Below are 23,374 nucleotides of genomic sequence, written 5' to 3'. Positions count from 1 at the left end.
ACATTTTTCCTCCACCAGAACATGTGCCGACAAATCCCGAAAATTGAATTTCTAATTTTTTAATTCATATTTTTTTCGAATTGAATGAATTTTTGATTAACAAACTCAGCAACATAAAAGTGACCAGTGGCAACATTGCTCCAAATAAAATACTTGTATCGCCATCGCGTCAAATTGTTGCCATTCGGTAAAATACAAGATATTTATTTTTTACTTTCAATCAGCAAACCCAGGCAATTTAAAAGCATCGTATTGCCACTGCCTGAAATAAAACATTTTTACCTTCCAAGTCCCAGTATGATGCCATTCGTCAAATCCTAAGGTATTTAACTTTTAGATTCAATATATCAGTTACTGATTAACAAACCGAGTGATTTAAAAGCAATAAAGCAATTCTTAAGATTATTTTTTCTACTTTTTAATCTAATTGCTTTAAATAAAAATACATTTAAATCATAAGATGTCTAATCATAAATTTTAAAGATATTAAATATTACGAAATTACGCTAGCTAGACTCATAAAACTATTATATATATTTTTTCTTTTTAAAATTATTATTATAGCCGGCTACCGCGTAAGTGGCTAGTTATAAAAAATAATTCCTATTTCTTTTTTTCTAGTTAAATAAACTTTAGTGAATTTATTAGTGATTACTTTAATGTTTAGACAATTTTTCAACATACACCCAAGAAACTGTTACAAAAGGTTTTTGCGATCAGTATAGTGAAAAGCTAACTCATTAAAAAGGCAATTCATATGTAATTATGGCATCATGACATAAGTGGCGCCATGATACTATAGTCGCATATGCATTACTTAGATGTCAGGACAAGCAAAACGCGAGGAGTCAGTGCGTGCAGGGCAAGGCGACTTAAAAAGAAAGAAAAGCAGATTTCCAGGCATTCTGCAAGCAAAACGTGTGTGCAGTATGAGTACATGAAACATCAGGACACCTTTGCGCGTGGTAGAATGTCTGGAAAGCTTGAGAAGGGGAATAGTTTGACGTCTGTCACCCTAGAGTTTGGAGCTTATAAAAGTGTTATCTCTCTAAACGGTGATTGATGACGGATACATCGCCCTTTAGGAGATCGAAATCAGACAGCGGGTAACATTGCTCAGTAGTTGCACAAGGCAACCAGATGGCAGGCGTCCCGATTTACTGTGGCCAGGTGACTTCATAAAGATGACCTATTCGCCCACCGTCCTGAGCGCTGCATAACATTGAGATTAGCCTGTTGGCGGTACCGTTTACACTGGTGTAGAAAATACAAAGACTGACCACTTTGACAGTGGAGTCCCGTTCTTTTTATAGATCAGAATCGTTTCAGCAGAACAATTTTAGACGCCACGTGATACGGAAAGATGTAGGAACACGCTTCAATCCTATTAACTTCAGGAAAAAAGGACTTTGGAGGTAGTCTTGGCTATACTTACATAGGGAGGCATTATGAACAGAGTTCCACATTTTTGACAGAGGTTTGCTTACCGGAGATCGTTATAGTGATGACATTATCCTGTTTCACGTGAGTCTTTTCGGGAGTGCCATTGGTCCGGAATTAGGTTTTACGGATGACGGCCACATTTGACTCAGCATTCTGTTGAGGAGCTCCTGGAAAGTGATAATATCCACTAAATGGATTGGCCAGAGTGTTGCTTTGATTTAAATTCCATTGAATAAGTGTGAGATACTTTAGAGAGACGCCTGGCTGAACGATCATATCCTCCAGAGAACACCAGAAAGCTGAAACAGATGCTCCTTGAAGAATGGGAACTCTTACCCCAAGAACTATTTACTAATCTGGCGTTGAGAATCGACAGACGGTGGAACGCAGCCATAGTAGTTAGGGACGGTCATATCTCTTACTAAGGCTGTTTGGTTTGTGGTTCACCCTCTTCACCAAACAAGTCTTTGTATAACGCCATTCTTTCAAAAACGCCCTTTTCTGTTCATTTTGTTATATATGCATTCTAGTCAATTTTTTTTGCTACTATGCATTTTTCAAACTTTTCCATTGTGCCTCTGCAGCATGAATTTCATATCTCTTAGTTGATTTTTTGTGACGTTATGACCAAAATCAGAAACGTTGTTTACGTTTTGCACACTAGTGTAGTATAACTTTAAGATTTATGTTGTGAGCTCCATGATTTATATTGGTTAACGATAATCAACAGCTGTTGTTTTCCTTTTATTTTAGATGGAGTTTTGTTTTGTAGTTTGGCAATAGTAAGACAGATTAGAATAATGCTTTGATTTCCTTAAGTGTGTAAGCAAATAAAGTTCGGCTTTCTTCAGCAACAAAATATAATTGTTTATTTAAAATATTTCCTTTCAAGTGTTCTATAATGGAGCCAGATTTAATTTAAAGGCGAGAACGACTGAATGAAATAATATTCAGTTAGATTCAACGCAACACTTTATTATATAGTTAAGTATGTCAGTCTTACAAGATACGCGATAACTTACTCATTTTTTCATTTTAATAGGCTTTATTAGAAAGAAATATATAATTTCATTTATATATCTATATACATTTCATGTCAGTCGCATTTTAAGTTAAAATAAAATAGAAACACTATTCATTGTTTCAGTTGAGATTTTGCAGAATAAAATCCCGTATACGTTCTTAGCTTAAATGATTTAAATATCAAATATCTATGAATAAAATTAATGGAGTTATAGACTTCTGAAATAAGTTTTGATATCATCATTTTGATTTTTAAGGCTTATCTAAACAAAAATTTTCCCTATAAGCAATATTATAAGCCACGTAAAAATATGAAACGTCCAGGATCTGAATTTGCGTATTTGAAGCACATAGAAAAGGGGATAAATGTACTTCAGTAACTAATTCTGAGATCTTTAAAATACATTTTTGTTTTTACTATAAATGAGAATTGATCTTCATGCAGTAAGATATACCAGCTAAAAATAGTTGGTATGACCAAAACGAACAAAAGGTGTGCGTTAGAATGAAGCATTCCAGAGTTATGCAGCTTCAGTGGTTTTTCACAATATAATGACTGATTAAACTGATTTAAAAATATGTAATTCTTATTAATTATGTACTAATTTGATGTGCATCAAATAAAAAGTAAAACTCTAAATTTTGAGTTCAAAAACTATTTATGCAAATCGTGTTGCTTTATGGAAGGCAGAAAGCTCTTCTTACGTGCTGTATTACGTAGCCAAAATTGTGCATAATATGAATGGCTTCCATATTTGATTCATTTTTCTTAATTGAAACTATGCATCTGCAATAAATAATTCAAAACATGGGTAATAAGTTTGAAAATTATATATAAAACTTATTTCCGCTTTTTTTAAATGTTAATTAAATTTACCAACATTTTGCTTAAAAATGTTCAGTTACTGAATTAAGTAAATTCCTCTAGGATAATCATCTGCACTGTAGGGAAATAAGAGTCCAAATTAATTCCTGAATTAAATACATTTTTATAATTTAGATTTATTTGCAGCATTTTATGAATAAACTCATCACTTATTAACAGGAAATAAATGACATTGTATATTGTTTCATTTTATCATAATTTTTTAGAGATCATTTTTGCGAAACCTTCTGATTCTTTCTAGAGAACGTTTAATTTGAAGAGACTCTAAAATCACATGTCGTCAAGCAGAATATTTGCTTGGCAACAGGGTAAATCTACTTTTGTTGACAAGAAATCATCTATGTCGAAATTTTATGTCGAACTTCCCGGCTATCTCCTTGCAAACTGTCTTTTAAATGGGCTTCCTTGTTTGTAGTGGCCATCTGAGTTCGAACCTGAAGAGCCTCGAACAAGTTTCCATTCATAAGAATTCATATCTCGTTCGAAAAATGCTCCATTCCTATATGAGTAAGTAGAAATATTTCTCTTCTGATGATGAACGTACTCGCCTTGTCTACTTGCTTCATCAGTTTTATAAAACATTTCGAACAGAGTTGACGCACTATCTTCTGTTTTACCTATTTTCAGATAAATTTCATCAGCTATGCTTCTCACTTCTGCTTTATTAGTGAAATTAGGGGTGTAAAACATAATAACACCATGTGGCGTTGAACGCACCGAACAGTCAAGAACCTTAGCTGCTGTAGAGCATTTTGCTCGAATGATTCGAAGATTGGTACTTTTAATGAGGTCAATTGTTTTCAGCCATGCTCGGTCTAAGTCTGTCATATTATTTTCCGAACATCTCTCCCCGATATCGCAGAACAGTAACCATTTTCCTATTTTACTGGTATCAGCAAGAATTATTGATGGATTGTTGTAAAAGATGTAATCGTCATCAGTTATGATTGATGGTAGCGTCTGATCAATATGAGCAGTCGCTGGTTCTGTTTCACTCATTAACTGGCACTCAGTTGTAATCCCTTCACAACCAGTGGTTCTAGGTGTATTATTACGTATTTCAGTTTCTCTATGTGTATCAGCAGATATCTCATAGTGAGATGTTGGTAAAGTAAACCGGTTATGCTCTGACACAGTAATATTAGATTTTAAATCATTGCTGGTCGACAGTGTCTTAGAGTTCATGAAAGATTCTTCTTCACTTGCTAATTCTGATTCAGCTATGTCGTTTCGTTGAGTTGATCTCGAAAGTGAGGTTTCTTCTCGTCCTTCAGATTCACATCCATCCATCAATTTTGGGTCTTGTTTGAGTAATTCTGGGTTGTCCATTACTTGGAAATATTGAGACACTGGTTCAAGCTATAGTCTAGTTCTCAATCTAAAATGAAAAAAAGTAAATCATCTAAAATTCTTTTATTTAAAAAATATTTGAATATGCAACCCACACATGTAAAATGTTAGTACGCTAATTAATTTTATTTTTATAGCCATCCACGGCAGACAGTATGATGTTTAGTGAATGCAAACTATAGGTCAAAAATTGAAGCTGAGAGTTCAATCTTCATATAAGTTTTTATTGCTTATGTGGTTATCTTTCACTTTCCTTGAGTGTGTATCATTTATCTTCCCTACCTGTATCCTGATCAACTAAGGTTCTTATTGATGAGACAGCTAAATTACTGATCAGCTCAACAATGATTCGCGGAGAAATGTCAAACCTGAATTTTGTAGATTATTAACGCGAAATTCATAAACCACATGTTTCTGTGGTTTTGAATGACAAAATTAAATTTATTTCTTGTGCACTTGGGGCTAAAATATTATTATTATTAAAATGATGATGTTTTACTAGAGCGATTAATTGAAATTTAAGTCCTTAAAAGTGAAATTAATTAACTTTTAATTCATTCAACTTAATTATAGCTATAGCTCAAAATTTGATTGCTAAATGTCACCATATTTAACAAAGCATCCACATCTAATCAGTATTTTGGAATGAAGAAAACATGTTCTTACAATTTACGCAATTAACAAGAAGAAATTTGGAATACATAATATATTTGCAGTATGCATTTAAGAAATTACAAATACAAGGTAATAGTAAAGTACAAACCAACTAATGATAACTTTGGTGATGCGGAAAGCGAGCTTTTCAGACTAACTAGGATGATATGCACTTGTGTTACATGACAACAGGGATAGAAAATGTATCACAGTTAACATAACAGTGTCGTGAAAATATCCAATACGAACTCTAAGATTTCGCTATGGCACGAGATTGTGCGAAACAGAAAATAACGTACAGCATTAGAACAGTATATGTAGAAAGGAAACAAAACTGATAACGTTTTTAAAGTGGGGAAGCGAAAGAGGCAATACCCGCAACACCTACAGAACTTCTTTTTCGCAAAAACAAGAGACAGCTCTATCGTTTAAGCTTACTGTAACGTCCTTAACCTCCTCCTGCCCCTCTTTTGTCTAAATATCCATTTAGAAACAAAAACAGTATTCAAGTGAAGCGCTGTTATTTGGTTACGCATTTTAAGGAGAAGCACAGCGAGGCTTTCCCCAAAACAATGGAGTGAATTCATGAAGTTCTTTTACAGAAACGATGTCATTGTTTCGGGAAGCAATAATTCCCTTTTTTCGTATCCATAGCGACTTGTGCTGAAGGCAGACTGTGCATGATTTAATTAGCAAGTTCGTAAACATGGAATAGAAATATGACTGAAAAGGTGTGTCAGCCGCCAATGAATATTGCAGTCATCAAGCCATTTACAGAGGGTGCCAGAACAGGTGTCCGACGTATTACAAACTATCTCAATCAATTCCAGAAAGTTCTACCATCAACACTTCAAATACAGCGATCGGAGAATGTGGGTGGAAATCCGGCAGATCCTTTCTCGGAAATTTCGAAACCAGTGCATTCATCTTGATTCCACGGTTTTCGAAATATTACGCTTACTCACAGGTTACATACTATGCAGTGTCACAGTTACAACTTACGTATCAGCACTGCCCACAAGCATGAGGTTGGAGTTCGGTGTACGGAATATTTTACAAAATATCATTTGAATGCAAGAAGGTTCCTCATTACTCGTGGCTAAGAGAGTGAAATAACTGTTTTTAAATCAGTTCAGTGTTCCCATTATTTTGCATTATACTCTATTCGCATGTCATCTGTTGTTCCTTGATTTAACAGTGGCTTTGGTATTATGTAAAATTCCGGATAAAACGTAGTGATTTGCTACACTAAGTGGCTTTCAAAAGAAAATATCGCTCGGAAAGCATTGAATGTCCAAATCGATCTGCATCATATTACCATGGGTATATTTCTTTGATAGTATTCTGTGCATCTTCGCTAATAGTGGCAGATATATCGAACATTTGTAACTTTTGTCTGTAATAAATCCTTTTGCTCGTATTTATAATTGACTTTTATTTCATTTCTTGCTAATCTCTTCCCTTTTCCCTTACTATTTGTTGAAAATGTTCGGAATCCTCTGCAGATGATAAACAGAAATGGTCTTTGTGCAGAGTTCAAAGCTTGTGCTTGTTATTCGTGACATTGACGCCTCACACGGAGATACCATAAAGTGCTATGCGCTCAGCGATGGTGACATACCATCGCTGAGCACATAAGCACTTTATAGTAGCATGCGGTAGTATATACTTTATGGCGCATAGAAGGGACACACCTTGGGCATCTGCGAGGATAAGCCCTAGCTAGGAACTGTTGTTTTCCTTACTGTGTTAGACAGTTTGTGCAGCCACACCCAAGTAACGAAAATATCTCACGAATTATATTATGTTCCTGCCATGTAGGTTTATACATGGAGTAAGCTCGTGCGCTTTAGCAGGTTGAAAGCGGTGTTAGCTACCAGGTTCCTCAAAAGCGGAATTGGGCAGAATCTCCCTAGGCTGTTTTTAATAATATTTTGCAAGCTGACGTCTCCGTCCGTTGTGGCTTAAATTTCTCTTTCACTCAGCTAGCTATAGATGAAGTCAAGTAAAGTTTTCGGAAAACTAGTATCTATGAAACATTCCAAAACATATATGCCATCACAACGAATCGAAGGCTCCTAGAATGTCGATGGTGATCCTCTTTATTCTGTTTGTTTTTAAGTACCGTGTTCAGCAGGTGATTCAGTAGTGTGGTGCACTGCTTTTCTTCTATATTGATTAGCATGTATGAATTTATTAGCATGAATGTTAAAATTCACTCATTGAAGTGTCACTCTTTCGAGGATTTTTCCTATGGCTGGAAGCAGCCTGATAGACCTCTATGAAGTGGCCTCATTCGGATCTTTATTTTCCTTTAGGAAGAAGGCAACTTCTGCAGTTTTGGGGCCCTGAGGAAAGTGGGGAAATCTCCAGTACTTTTGTATACAGGAGGAACGTAATGCCAGGTGCTTGTTGTGCATTAGTTTGAGAATGCCGTTGAGCTTTTTGATTATGTCATTTAGTTCCTTTCTTGCTGGAAACGGCTCAGAGACAGCAATGGGTGAAATATATTGTTGCTCAGTATTAATTCGTATTTCTTTCTGCACAATGATGTCTTTATGGAGCTCATCATGCTGAAAATTAGTTTCCAAAACGTGTGTCAAAGTTTGAGAATTTGTGTTAACATAATGACAAACAGACGCAATTAGGCCTATTATTTTGCAGACCTTATCAGGAACTATTCTGAATAATCTTCCATAATTTTCAATAGCACTGGTAGAATATTTTTGCCAACATTCCCGTTTACCCTTTAAAATCTTCCGCTTGATGGCTGCGCAGGTTTCCTGAAGGTCGTTCCCAATGCGTCTCTTTCATTTGGATCGAGGAAGCCGTGGAAACTGCGCCTTTATTTAGGACTGTGTTACTGACGAAGCCAGATTCCCAAATGTCTCACTTTATATCGTCAGCTGTGGCAAACTGTAAACTATTACCGAAGTCTTTCGGATACTGAAGATTTTCCCAGAAACTATTGAAGAAAGCGCAGGTTTTCCTTTATCGATTTCCGAAGCATGTTTACGTGTTCCCCATCAGTGTTCCCACCATCAGTTCTTTAGAACGGATAATGCGAACTTCTTCAAACGTAATGCCTATTCTTGCACTTATGTCGGAGGTATGCTGGACCCTAACCCGCTTAGGAGTTCGATCTAAGTCGTACGGCGTGATTAGTAAAAAAGTGTTCAGATTACTTTTTCCCAGGCGGCTTTGTCTGGCGCATTTTCTTTCGTATTTCGGTGAAATAAGTCTTAGTACTCCCGTTTCGTTTTCTCTTTTTCTTCTAGCAGGAGGAGGTTACGGAATAATTGCAGTAGGAGCAATGGTTTCCAAATGACCCGCACCGCTGTTGCAATGCCCGAATTTGGCTTTGTAGCTGAACATGAAATTTTTCTTTTTGAAATGTATTGCGAACTGTATTTACAAAGGAAGTTATTTCCTTTCTCACAGATGCTGACTATTTAAGTTTTTTAGAATGACTTTTGCTGACTATTTAAGTTGGAATGTGTAATGAACAATTGTAGCTGGTCACAAATATGATTGGTAGCCTCTATTCTGGGAACAGAAGTAGAAGAGTTTGTTGTTCTCTTTATTTGCAGCTGTGCAGAAGGGAAGTCTTGGTACGTACGTATGGAGTTAATAAAGTCAGCTGAAGGGGTTGCCGTACCTGGATGCACACTTAAGTTACAGTAATGTACGTAAAGTACTTATAAGTGCAAAAAATAATACTGAAGTTACGATATTAAGTGAGAACACTTCACGTTAGGAATAAAACTAAAGCTGTTGACAGACAGGTGAAGACTAATAACCGAGTACCACCAGCAGCACATTATAACGCTTTAAAACTATAAAACCAAATAGCAACATATAATTAGCAAATTACACTTACAGGTTTTAATAAAAATTGGTTAAGCAAATTAATGCACAATTAATCAAGATAAATTTAATACAAATAAATATTAAAGACTCATTAATACACAGTTTATGTTAACGACAATAATAGTAATAATAGTAATAATAAACAAAATAAAATAAATAGCTAGATAAAATAATGAACACTTAATCTAAATAAATTAAATATAAGATTCAAAAGAGTTAGCAGAGTTTTTGTAATAGTTACTATTACAGAAATATTTATCATATAGCGCTTAAAATTAGATAATTGCGCATTAGAAGGTTGTTTATAAAATAAATTAATTAAAGTAGTGAACCGTTCTACTGAATACTTCAATACAGGGATGTCTATCTTTTGGGCAACAGTGAGTGCAATCTCGATTGACAAACGACTCAGCGCAGGGGGGAAGAAGTCACAAAGGCCATTGCGCCAACTGTCCCTCAGCTCCAGCACGTTTGTAGTGGTGCCGGCCGCATTCGAGCTGGGGTATCACAGACTGGAGTAGATTTGTTTTCAGCAATGGGTCCCACTTCGAACTGAACTTCGATGACCAGCGATGACGTAACTTGAGGTGTCTAGGACAGCGGTGTGATATTCACCTGACTTTCGACCATCACCTAGCTCGACAACCAGGAATTATGGCATCGTCAGCCATTTCATTTGACAGCCGATTTCCTAATGGCTGTCATTTGTAACACCCTTAGAGCATGCGATAGGTGGAAGAGATTCTACGTACCATGGCGTTGCCTTTCCTTTCACTGACTCCTTTCATTGTTATTTTTTTGTTTCAATTATTTTAACCTAAATTTACTAATTATTCTAATTTACCTTGAGCTTGAGTTTCCTAATGCGTTTTCAACACTGTCGACAAGTGACTGAATTATTCTACTCGTTATATTACACAAACACTCGTGTATATATATATTACATTATAAGGTATTTCTCTCGCTTTCTTAGCATGCTTTCGTGGTGTGATGGTCTGCACGCTCAGCGCGTCTTCCAGATGTCCGTGGTTCAATTTCCGGCGAAGGCATTGCTTACTTTTCATTTCTCCTGCTTCCAAAAAATACCAAATAAATACCTAATATTTCTATAGTGGCGCCCGAACTAAAAGGGTGGTGGATGATGAATCTTCACACCCGGGATTTGGCGATTGGGTCCCCTAAAACCCCAGTCGCATTTTAAAAGGGTATATAAGGTATTTCTCCAGCCTTCTTAACATACCTTCGTGGTGTGGTGGTCTACACGCTGGGCGCGTGTTCCAAAGGTCCGTGGTTCGATTCCCGGCGAAGGCGTTGATCATTTTTCACTTCTCCTGCTTCCAAAAAAAAATACCTAATGTCTATACAACATTATGTATATATATATATATATAAAAGCAAATTAAATTTTAAATTATGCAATTTCAGTTGCAAACAAAATAAATTGATTAATTATTCCTGCAAACCAATTTGCAATATCATTAAATTCAGAAAACATAAGTAAATAATAAAGTGCAAGCATGTAAATACACGAAAAATAATACAATCCTAAAATTTTAATCTTATCATCTCTAAAAATAAATTCATATTTCATTCCTTGTAACATTGGCGGAAGAGAATTATTTAACTTTACTAATAACGTTTTAATGAAACATTTTTATAATATATATATAGTATAATATATATGTATATAATAAAATTATTATATATCTATCTACCTACCTATATATTATATATATATATATATATATATATATATATATATAATAATTGATATACAATTGAAATATTATTCTTCGTGATGATTTAACTCCAGTCCCCGCTAAAACATTATTAACATTTTGCTTTCAAATTACTTCAAAACATCTTTCAAAATATAACTTACCAGTATGGATGCACACTTTTAAAATAGTTCTACTTTAATTAAACTTAGGAGATAATATAATCAATTAATCAATACTGTTTAGGAAATAAATTATTATATATAATAAAATATATATGTATATAATAAAATTATTAGCTATCTATATCTATATCTACATATAAATACATTATTTCATGTAAGTACATACATATAGATAAGTATTACGTACACAAATATATATATAAGTTTTTCTTTCATTTTGTAGGTGTATAGCTAGATGATTAGTTTTTCCGTTATATAAAAAAATCTGTGAGGATCTACATAGCCAGTATATGAAGTAGGTTGTCAATTAATCTTGATAGAAACATGAGTTTGTTTTTTTACTCAAACTTAACGTTATTCATTCGCCTCTTCCTCATACATACCTTTTTTCGTACATACTTTTAATTTTCATACATACTTTTACTTTTTTCATACATACTTCACACATACTTTTTAATTTTCAGAATTTTTTTTATTGGTTAGTTCACTTTAATAATAATAAAAAAAACACGCTATATTTATCTGCTAAGAACAGAAAATTTCGTGGAGGACATTTTAAAACAAATTGACTTTTAATCCTAAGACTTTTAATTTAATTTAATCCTAAGACTAAACTGACATATAATCCATTTAAGACAAATTGACTTACACATAAGGAAAAAACACAAAAAGGCTCATGCAGCCAATGCATCTAACTTCGTTCATGTTCTATCAAACTGTAAGTATATGGCGGTCTTAACTATCCAGCTTTTAATAGGTTTAAAACTTTTCCAAGATAGGAACACAAACAATAATTCATGTATTCATTACTCACAAAATATTCCATAACACAAATATTAGTTTTAACAACATTTAATTCCAAGACGAAACATTTTAGCAAGGAAAGTCGTTAATAATTTCAAGAATAGTTTAGAGATATGGGTCTATTATACAGCTATTAAACAACAACAGTTACCTCTGTAAAACAAACTCTTCCTCCTGTATATTCCCCAGTTTTCCAGATAGAACTGAAATTCACAGTTACTTCTGATATATAAAGGAAATGACGAGTTTTCAAAGCAGATATATTTTTCAAAAGGGAATTTCCCGTAGAGTTTATAGTTCGATTGAAATGCTGATAAATTACATGACAACGATAATAAATTACATGAAATAATGCATTTTTCATTTTTATCATTATATTATTTCATTATATTATTATTTATTATTTATTAAGGGCTGATAAACAATACGATTGCTAACATAAATATTTGATAAAACCTGAGCTGAAAAATTTTATCCTTTTGCGTATAAAATTTTAAAAGAAATTTCTTATTATGTTGTATATTCAAAACCATCTCTTAATGCATTATCAATTTATTTATGAAGTAATTTTATTGATGTCAGTATTTTTCTGAAATATTTTACTGCCTTTCCGATTTTCATTCTTTCTCTCCTTTTTTTTTTTTTTTTTTTTTCTTGTGAGCGGGGCATACGACCATTGGGACAGTTAGCAAACTGACCTTTCAGTTCATCATCAGTCAAAGTTTGGGAGGCATGACGAATGCTATACGAGTGAATGGTACAGGGATGAATGAAGGATGTAGTGCAGGCAAGGAGAACACGTACAGCTTCTATATGTTACTAACTTAGATATGAATTGAAAATCTGAAATACTGTTAATAGCCTTCCGTAACGTGAACGTCTAATACGTTTTGTAGATATGCATGCAATACAGGAACAAAATATAACAGAGTTATATGGATATACATGCCACAATGATCAAAGTAAGTTAAATTATTAATGAAACATTAAGTATGACAGTAAATAATTAACACAGTTATTGCTATAAAAATTAAAATAATGCATTAAATAAGGCAAAAGTCACAATTATTTAAAATTAAAATATAAGACATTATTAATTTTACGAAATTTAAAAATATGTTAACTTAAATAAAAAAAGAAATACGTCAAGCAAAATACAGTTAATGCAAGTACAGAATATATAAGGATTATGGTAGAGTAACTGATTGCAGTTGAAAGTTACTTCAGTCAGATTGGTATGATATTTGTGATACTGATGCAAATCGTGTATGAGTTTCGGAGGATAGAGATTTTTTAAAGTATTTTCAGCCGATGCACAAATATGTTTCACTGCTAACTATAGAAGGTTTGCTATTTTTTCTTTTTCCCACTGGCGGCCAACTAAGCCGACTACAGCTTGACCTTTACTAAGGCCGGATGTGGTGGCCACTTTAATGTGGAAACACCTAATATGTTATGCTATCGAAGGTAATGCTCTGCAGTTTCTCTGCAATGGAACACATAAAGATCCGGGCCCCTTGCAACACAGCTTAAGCACCTGTCGTTTTCACATCATCTTTGTAATTAAGTGATGAAGGGCACATGCCTTGTTAGAAACTGAATATCGTGAGATGATCCACTTCTTAGAAGCTGACCTATTTCAGGGCAAATCTGTAGATTACTCTATCAATGATCTCTGCAAATGTCTCATTAATTCTTTGCCCAGATTCTAAGAATTAATTCTTTGCCCAGATTCATTTATTTAATCAGAAATACCGGTGTTTCATTTGAAACAAAATGTTTACAAGAACTCTTCAAAATTCGGTCCACCAGCGGCAAAAAGAGCTTGAGAGCGTCGATTGAGCGACCGGCGTATACTGGCAAAGATATCGGGTATTCCACGCACACACGCAGCAGCTTCTGATATTGAAGCAACGAGATCCTCAGCTGAGTCACCTGGAGTCGCATAAACAAGATCCTTCAGATATCTACAGAAAAATGATCGAGGCTAGATAAATTGGGAGATTGGGGTGGCTAAGGGACTGGTCCAACGCGACCAATCCGTTGCGCCCTATAAGTAGCATTCAGGTAATTGCGAACATCAGTGAAATGGGCTGGCGTCCCATCATACTGGAACCACATTCGTTTCCAAATATAAATCGGAACATCTTGCAACTTGTTCCAGAAAAATAAAATAACGCTGGCCATTCAGTCGCTGCGGCAGTATGTATGCGCCAATTAAAAAGTCGTGGACGATACCCGCACACACATTCATACTGTTCGCTGTTGAGATTCATGTGATCACGATGCGTTTGAATTCTGTTTCCCAAACACGAGAATTGTGCGCAATAAATACACCCATGCAGGTAAACGTCGCCTCATCTGTAAATAGCAAATGGGCTGTGAAGTCCAGCTGCCATGCAGATCGCTGCAAAAGCCAGTGGCAGAAGTTCAGGCGCAGAGGATAGTTCAGGCGCAGAGGATTCAAAGCTTGTAGTCACTGAAAATGGAAGGGGCGCAAGTGATTTTCGTTTAACACTCTTCAGATGGTATGTGGACTCACATCTATGTATTGCGCAGTAGCTCTTGTACTTGACTTGGGTGTATCAGCCACAAATCTCAAGATGCTTTCTTCAAATCTTGGATTGCGTACAGTTCTTTGTCGACCAGTATTCTGTTTGGGACGCGGAAAGAACCTGTTTCACAAATTTGACGATGCAATCGCGAATGGTGTCTTTCTCTCCTGAGTTACACATCTACTGCCCTCTACCGGTAATCGTGTTTTTTATGCAAATTAGTAACATGCAAATGTGTTTCTTGACATAGTTTGAAGCAAGATCTTTTTAAATGAGTGATAAAAGTTTCTATGGTAAGTGTTCTTCATTTGAAGCAATTCATATGAAATGTTATGTGATCTCAATCTCATTTCAAAGTTTTCTTGTGGTAAATGTATTTAATTTGCATTTATGACTAAATAAATGTATTGCGACTTGGGTTTCCTATCAGAATATTATTCGTATCTTTGTTCTGTACATTCCCTCCAAGTTTGTACCATGAATTTGGAATCATCCTGGAATTGGAACATGTTTTTCATTGCTTTACAGTAAGAACAGGTGGTTTTGTTTATAATGAGCAATATATACACATTTTAAGTGTGTGTGTGATGATTTATTTGTAGATGAGAATAAGGCGCCAATTAACTCTGTAGTTATGACATAGTTATGACAGATGTTGCAAACATGCAGGTTGCGTATTAGATGACTGGAACTTTAGAAAACATATTTAGCTTGATAGTTAAGACAGCACTTTATTTCTTGATGACCAATCTATTAAGACATATGTTCTTGACTGATACAATACTAGATGTGCTACAAGCGCCCCACAATTTTATATATGCTGATCTTATTTCAATAATAGAGGCTACAGCTAAGCGAAGAGATGTAGGTTTTCCAGTAAGGAGCAAACATAGAAAAGTGAGTACGTGGTTCAGCAGGGTTCATTAAATAAACTTGGAACACTTTCTTTGAATCCTGAACAGCGACTAGGCAAGAACTAAGAGCATTGCAGATTACTGCAGAAGAATCAGTGACGTTATTGATGCAGTATAGAATTTTTGAAGGCAGATGTAGGGAAACAAAATCAGGAGCCAAAAGGGCTGTTGCTAATTAAGTTAGTAATTTGTTGGAAATTGTTTTCTCAAATTTTATATTTTACATATTCCCCCTTCAAGAAGAAAACGCTTGACGATAAAAAAAATCTTTAGAGAAAAGCATTAGAGTGTTAGCAAAGGAAGAGAGATTTTGTACATTATGTATGAAAGAACAAATGAATTGTTTCAATAGCATAGCCTTTGTTTCACTATGTCCCCATCATTTGGTTTATGAACTCTCCCATATCTAAACATATAAACAACACATAAAAAAGCAACTTCGAAATTACCATAATAAAATATTATGGATAATCACCAAATAAAATGCAGAACACAAACTGAAAATCTCTAAAATATAAGTTTTTAAAGTTCTTAAAACGCTTTCTCCACATAGTATAAAAATGTTCTAAATTTTAGGGTCTGAATGTTCATGAAAGAACTGAAAACTTGCGCGGTTCTTGAAATGTCGTTTGAATATCACATTGTAACTTTTACAGTTTTTGTTACTTAAACGTTTTTCTTAAAACAAAGGTTTGTAATCAAAACATTTCTATCACATATTCAAGAAATTCTATTAAGACACATTTGCTCATTATAAACAAAACCACCTGTTTTTACTGTAAAGCAATGCAAAATCAAGCTTTTAGCATTGTATAAATGAATCAAAGTTTCTATTTACGATTTATGGACATAAGTCTTTATATTTCGTACTTGAGATATAAAAAAATACATACAAAAAATTCAAATTAAGACGAATAAATTGTATAGTCAAATTAGGTCTTACAAATTTAGTAAACAGAATTTTACATTACCCCACAATATTAATAATGAATAATATTTTTGAATGTACGTTGTGTGTGTGTGCATGTCTGTATGTCTGGTAGCCCTTTGTGCTGAAACAATGGCCGGAGGAATGTGTCTGATGGTAAATAATAATGCTCAGTACGTTCATGGCCTTATCTGACTCTTCAAAATAAATAAATAAATAAAATTTTTGGTATTAATATTCCTAGGTAGACAATAGACTTGTGAAATCACTCTTTGTATCCTCCCTAAGGATAGGATGCAAGGAGTAATACACCTAGTGTAAAATCTCGGATCAGATTACAGCAAGATACAGTGTTGTCCTTTTAGAATCTGGTATTGTGCCCAGACAGCAAAACGTTGGTTAGAGGTTTTCTTCTCCTCATTTCCGGGCTTTGGGCGACGTATATAAACAAGCTCTGAATGGAAAAACCCCAGGAAGAAAGAAAGGGTAAGACAGGAAAGCAGCCAGATTGAGAGAAAATCAAATACGGGAGTAAATTTTCCCAGATAGGTGTTAAAGTCCTTATCAGGAAAAACGTTATATCCATAATACAAATATTTTTAAAGGTTTTCAGAAATTTTAATGAGTAATTTGGGAAATAAAAATAAATTAATTTTGAATAGCAGCAGATTAAAACAAGGCTTTTGAATAGCAACTATAAAAGTTAATTTAAATTCAGTGGCTGGGTTAAAAATTTTATTCTTTTTAGTGAGAGAATTAGACTGTTTGAAAACTAACTTCAGGATATTATTATAAAAATTTATGAGGGCTAGAAAAAGGAGGAGGAAATAAATCTTCTAGTGTTAGAATAACTGAAATTCCTCATATTTTACTAAATCATCAGGTTTTTAAAATTACTTGCTTTAAATGGCTTTGATATCTTTCTTTCTTTATATTGTTACGAAATGTACAGGCGCGGTAAGATAGCTTCCCCACAAAGCAGTTTTAGGGTTGCCATAAAAATGGCAAGGAAAGGCAGGGTTGCCACATTTGATGAGAAATCGACCATTTGGCGACATTTAGCAACAAAACTAGCGATATATCATGGACGGATGGAGAACCTTCTGGAAGGAATTCTTACCGGTTTAGCCCAGAATGTTCTCGAACACAAGCCGAAATCTATATAAACCCTGCTGGTTCGCAGTCAGTTTGTGTGTGCGCCTCGTCTAGCGAGCTGACAGTCAGTCATTGAGTGAGTGTCTCGAAATCTAGCGCCGAGTTGGTCGTCGAGTGCATCGTCGAGTTTTGTCTTAGACTGTGCTGAGTCGAGAGCTATACTCTTGTGTATCGTCGAGTGCATCGCGTGAAGAGTCTCGAGAGTACGTGGAGTTCCGAGAACGACCAGAGTCGGAAGCTGTACTCTGGTTCTTTGCAGTGAAGCTATTTCCACCGTTATTGCCTGACAGTATGAAGGCTGTGTCGCTGATTGTTCTAGCGTGTTTATAGGAGATTTTCGACGACTGTCAAAAGTGTTATTGGAGCTGTCCTGATTAAATATTAGCTAAATAAAATGTGTTTCGATACTTCATCAAGTGTCGTCATTATTCACTCCAAATCCACACGAACCCCGTGCGAACGTGAAGGAAGAAAATAACGAAACAATATCATGATAAGAATGAGCAATTTTTCTAGCTTCTTCAGTTGATGGCTACAGTTTCTTAAGGTTGATTTCGAATAAAGGATCGCGAGGCCATTTCCATACATTAAGTAAGATAGCAGGTATAATTTTACAGAATGTGGTGTATTGTTGTATTCTTCAGTGAGTTGAGGTAAGAAATTTGCCCATGCAATATTACCGTAATAGGTATTTAATTTAATGGGCTAATTAACTCTGTTTACTTTACTATTAGTTTGTGATCTATTAGCAGTAGTTAATAACTGCGCACCATTATGGTTTCTAAAAAATGTTTTAATTGTGAGGACGTACAAGCAGCGTGTCTGTCGGTTAAAATTTTCTTTGGGACCTGAATCTGAAACATTTGTCTTAAACATTGGATGTGAGTATCAGTAGTTACACTTTTAGAAACAAATGTCCATATACAACGAGATTATATATACAACGAGTAGCAAGATGTATAATAATGTAAATATACTTTTTGATAGAATTATAGTAATTTAGACCACCTACAGTATCAGTAGATACAGTTCAAAAGATTTTCCTTCAGATGATAATGCTTATATTAGACCCAATTTCTTTACTTTTCTTATTAAATTGACATACTTCACAATGTTTATAATAATTTTTTATATCTTGTAGCATTCTTGCCCAGTAATATTGAAAAGGCTGTCACTACATCGACAAATTTGTTTTGAAATTTATAAAGCTAGTTTTTTGAATGTTAGAAAAATTACGTTAATACTAAAGACGTTTTAGAATTAAAAGACTAGGGAGGGAAAAAAAGCGGGTAAATGCGGACTGGAAAGTGTATAAGTAACAAATACTGTATATATTTATTAAGGAACTTTAAAATATATTTCTTTTCTTTAAGAAAAAATCTCTTAATCAAAGATCTTGTTCTGCCTTCCTCTTTTGTTAATAAAGCTGAGTTTGCTGTTCCTCGTCAGAAACTATGTAATGTCTCACAGTAATCTCATATAAGCTTGTCAATAATATCGTTTCCTAATTGTTTAAGTTCTTTTGTTGCTTGCCATTTATTGCGCTACAATTTCGTGCATTAGCTTCTAACTTAAAATTATAAATTCTTAGCTTAAAATTATAAAACATGACGTTTAAAACTTATATGATAGCAAACAAATTTGAATTTTTACGACATTTTAACAACTACGGCAATAAAGTTAGGGGACTGACTGTTACCCCAAAATTTAATTATGACAACTTTCACTAAATAACTACTAAAACTAAAATAAAAATTTAAACATATAATTTAAATATACTCACGCTTTTTTCACGCAATTCACACTTTTTTTAAAATTTGTTGTCAAGTTCAAAATTTTAATTTAATGTGTATGTTTTAATGTCCTGTCCGGCGAAAATATCTTTTTTAGCTTAGCTTTTGATAAGACAGAGACACATTCCACATACAGATTTAAAACATTTTCCACCTTTTGCCCTCGTCTTCACAAATACTTTTGAGAGATTCGAATTTATGTGATGCGAAGTCATTCTCTTTGGTAATGAAGCATAGATTGCACGAGATGTTTTGCTGCCAAATTAATTGGTTTTCTCTGTTCTTTGACTCTTTGTTTTATACGTTTTACTCTATTATTCCTCTCGAATATAAAATATGAAAAGTTAATAACTGTTATGTTGACCAAGATTGTATACATTATTTTAATTTTTATACTGATACGTATGAAAACAGATTTAATGTAGATGTTAGGTTTAACATTCTTTTCCTCCTTATGCAAGAAAGCTACTTTAAGATTTCCTTTATTAAAGTAATAAAAATGAAAACAAAAATCTGAAAACTTTTTTTGTTAACAGATTTTATGTTACGCTCAAAGGGACGTTTTTTTAACATTTACCGTGTTACCTTTATTTATTAAATACCATGTTCTTCGCACTTAAACCGTAAAATTCAATTCAACAGCAATATACCAAAATAATTTTAAAACGAGCATATCTTTAGAATTTCCAATACACAGTCTCGCGCGCTGGATATAAATCTTTTTTTCATACAGTGTTGCCATTGCTCGCTTTAAAAGCGCTGAATTCGGTAATCAAAAATTCGTTAAAGTTGTGAAAAATAGGATACAGATAATAAAACGAATTCCAGAGTCCAAACTTGGGCTTCCACATGCCCATATTTGAGTGCAGGACTAGGTTATTCAAAATGTGATGTCTCTAGGTACCGTTGGTCTTTCACAATGCTAGAAATATACATACATTCATCCAGATTCTTCATTATTTCATTTCTTTACGTATAATGCAGGGCCAAATATTTGGTTGCAACAATTTGAAAAAAGAAACGTCGTTTTATAGTGGACGATACAAAATGCAAAAAACGAAATTAATAGCCCTTCTGAGAAAAATCACCCCTTTGGCCTAAAAGGTTAAAAAAATTAGTTAAAACTTCAAGATTTATTACGAAGAGTCAGTTTCATTCATAGAAAATTTTTTTGTCTTATTTAAATTATTCGTTGCAGTTGCAAATAAAAATGGTAGTATGCCTAGTGAGTGATAAGAAAGTGAAACTTGTGAAGTGCGACACATACTTTTAAGGACAATGTTAAATTTAGCTTCAATGAAAACGAATTGTTTTTAAAGCTTGCTTATTAACGCTGTATATGAAATTTTGTTGAAAATATTTATATTTCATGGAAATTAAGATGTTTATTTAAGTAATTTAAAGTAATCCACTCACAAATCTCTGAATGAGGTTCTATTAATATCACGTATAGAAACAATAATTAGCCGAAAACTTAAAAATTTTTTATTCCGATTGTTGCCGAACATTTAGAGAAAATTCAGAAATAATGCAAAAGCTTATCATTTCTAATGCATAATAAATTCCAGAAGAGAAAGAAAAACATAATGACTTACAATATCTAACTCTAATCAAACGAATTATACTAAGGTGATATTATTGTATGCGGGAAACAATACTCGCTCGTTATGATATGTCTTTGATATGAAAGAAATGTGATGGATAAAACTGCTGCGAGGTATGATAACATTTACGATTCTCTGTAAATACATGATAAAGTAGTTTCGATTTCTGCTTGATATTCCTACACAATTCATTTTATTGCTGATTTTAGAATTTCGTAATTTGATTATATTCTTTTATAAAATTCCACAGCTTCTAATTTCTCTAAAGCATTGGACTTTCTTCTTAATTTTTTATAGTAAAATAAATAAGCATATATTCACAGTAAATATGCGAAATAAAATGCATAGATGAATTTAATGCATTCCTAGCAGAATATCTAGATTATTTCTATCATATTCCACAACACATTTTAACATTTTACATGATGATAAATGAAATCAAAAGATAGAAAATTTGTTACTAGGCGAGTGCAAATGATATTCTGTAACCAAGTGCACAATAAATGATATTGAAATCGTGCTTTATAAATTACACTGATAGTAAAAATACTGTGATTGAAAATATCATCAGATGTCTTTAGGTTCTATATATAACGTCACACATTTTAAAAGTATAAAATTTGAAATTATCAAACATATTTTTTTTAAATATGCGCTTACCTAAATTTCTTTTACAATAATTATTTGGCCCAAACAGAAACATTGAGCTTAAAATTATCAGATATTTTCTCCCTCCTTTCCGCATGCCTTCGTGGTGTAAATAAAAGCACTTTCGACGCGTATTCAGGAGGTCCGGATTTCCGGCGAATCCGGCGAATGCAACTGCCAATTTCTTCAATTTTCTCACCAGAAATATATTATTGGAAAATGTATGCATTATTACTACCGATATTTAAACTGATGCGCCGGTTAGAGTTTTATGAGCCAGCTTACATTTAAATGAAATTGTGTAAGCTTTGTCTACTAGCATATGCTTTAAATATAAATTTGACTGTTGAAAACTGGTGGTTTATGCAGTAAACACAAGTAGTGAATTTATTTTTAAGATTTGCTTTTAAATTAAAAAGGTTATTTTAAAACCTTTCCAAGACTTTGCAGTTAATTATCGAAGCAGCAATAATTCGTTTAACGTCTGTTAGGGTTCGAAGTTAGTTTTTGCATCTAAAGCAGGTCAAACTTTGTAAAGTTCATAATCTCTGTTTAGCGTAAGAAAATTATATCACAAATATTTCGAGCTGTTCTATTATTTCAAAGGAAGTCCTCTGCAATAAATATTATGTACATGTTTATCACATCGTTTTGTATTTAAAAATCGCCTTATTTTTATTCTTTGGCAAATATTTTAAAGTTTGCTTTTAAGGAAAACAAACTCTTCGTGAAAATATTTATGATTAAAAATTAGTACATTGACTTTTAATCTGATATTTGAAAATGAGAAATGCACAAGAACAGTTTTCAAAATGGATAATTTTAAACATTTAACATTTTTTGACAGGGTAATCGAAATATCACAGAGCTGTTATAAACCAGAACACTATCAGTCTATCTTAAAAAATCCATCATAAAATTTCCACAACTATTCAGATAACCAAATGCTGAGGGATCTTAAAATTTGCAGCAGAAAGTCATTCATTACATACTATAATAGCTATTAATTCAAGGACAGTTAGAATAGTAATCGATCTGCTATATATATCGAGCGTTGAGGGAAGGAAAAAATTCTACGTTAGTGAGAGAACAGGACATTTAAGCGTTCGTTTTCAAAGTCTATGAGATATGTAAGAATTTTAAACGTTTGCGTAATATAATATTTGATGATGAAAGTTAATTACATCTTTAATAAAAAAAAGGTCAGTTCATAAAGAGGAGAAATCTCTAAGACGTACGTAAACTAGGACATGATGGAGGAAGAATTATAGAATAGGATTCATATCGGCAGCTAAAATTGTAATTCTGTTTTTATGTTTTACATAATGGATCAACACAAGCATTTTGATATTTTGAAAGCAATCGTTGCAAAAGCTTAACATGCAAAATAACTGCAAATTCGATCAAGACAATAATTCTAAGTGTATTTCAATTAATATGCGGCGCTGACTATTATTTATATCACATGGGGGTGTTTAAAACAGCTCCTTATTAAAACCTTACGGTATATAGTTATTAGAACCTTACGGTATATAGTTAGCAAAATATCGAATGTAAAATTTAATAAAAATTGCATTAAACAATAATATAATTTAAATAAATGAAGCAAAATTAGGAAGGCAGTAACAAGAACAATCTCGTACATTCTATGACAGTAGCAAGCTAGATTTTAAGAAATAATTATAATAATCCAAAACATTACAACAATTTAAAAAGTTCTCTTTTAAGATTTACTACTGACTATAAATATGCCACTAGAACACAGGTTTAGTTAACCATTATCATATTAATAAAGAAAATGAAAAGCTTTTAAAAATTCATAGCAGAATTTTTCAAAGACATTT

General features: G+C 33.4%; 2 protein-coding genes across 3 annotated transcripts in view; one reads left to right on the top strand and one right to left on the bottom strand.

Moving 5' to 3' along the window:
* Positions 1 to 23,374, top strand: part of LOC118197290 (uncharacterized) — a 275,863-nt gene that overhangs the window by 77,415 nt on the left and 175,074 nt on the right. The gene's annotated exons all lie outside the window — the stretch shown is intronic.
* LOC118197291 (uncharacterized) lies at positions 3,449 to 12,208 on the bottom strand. Of its 2 annotated transcripts, none has more exons than XM_035368784.2 (2): positions 12,085 to 12,208; positions 3,449 to 4,730 (listed from the first exon to the last, which is right to left on the bottom strand). In XM_035368784.2, the coding sequence occupies exon 2, from the start codon at positions 4,679 to 4,681 to the stop codon at positions 3,722 to 3,724; it is 960 nt and encodes a 319-aa protein (XP_035224675.1). In that variant the 5' UTR covers positions 4,682 to 4,730; positions 12,085 to 12,208; the 3' UTR covers positions 3,449 to 3,721. The 2 variants fall into 2 exon arrangements, with proteins under 2 accessions (XP_035224675.1, XP_035224676.1); XM_035368785.2 differs by lacking the exon at positions 12,085 to 12,208 and adding an exon at positions 10,467 to 10,573.

Source organism: Stegodyphus dumicola, chromosome 2 (genome assembly GCF_044657685.1).
Source record: "Stegodyphus dumicola isolate Sdum_Otavi_A_Nest chromosome 2, ASM4465768v1".
NCBI classification, from domain to species: Eukaryota; Metazoa; Arthropoda; class Arachnida; order Araneae; family Eresidae; genus Stegodyphus; species Stegodyphus dumicola.
This window is presented reverse-complemented; position numbering and strand designations above follow the sequence as displayed.

What these genes read in the sequence shown, in the direction of transcription:
- LOC118197291 (XM_035368784.2), bottom strand. Translation starts at nt 4,681, where the DNA reads ATGGACAACCCAGAATTACTCAAACAAGACCCAAAATTGATGGATGGA.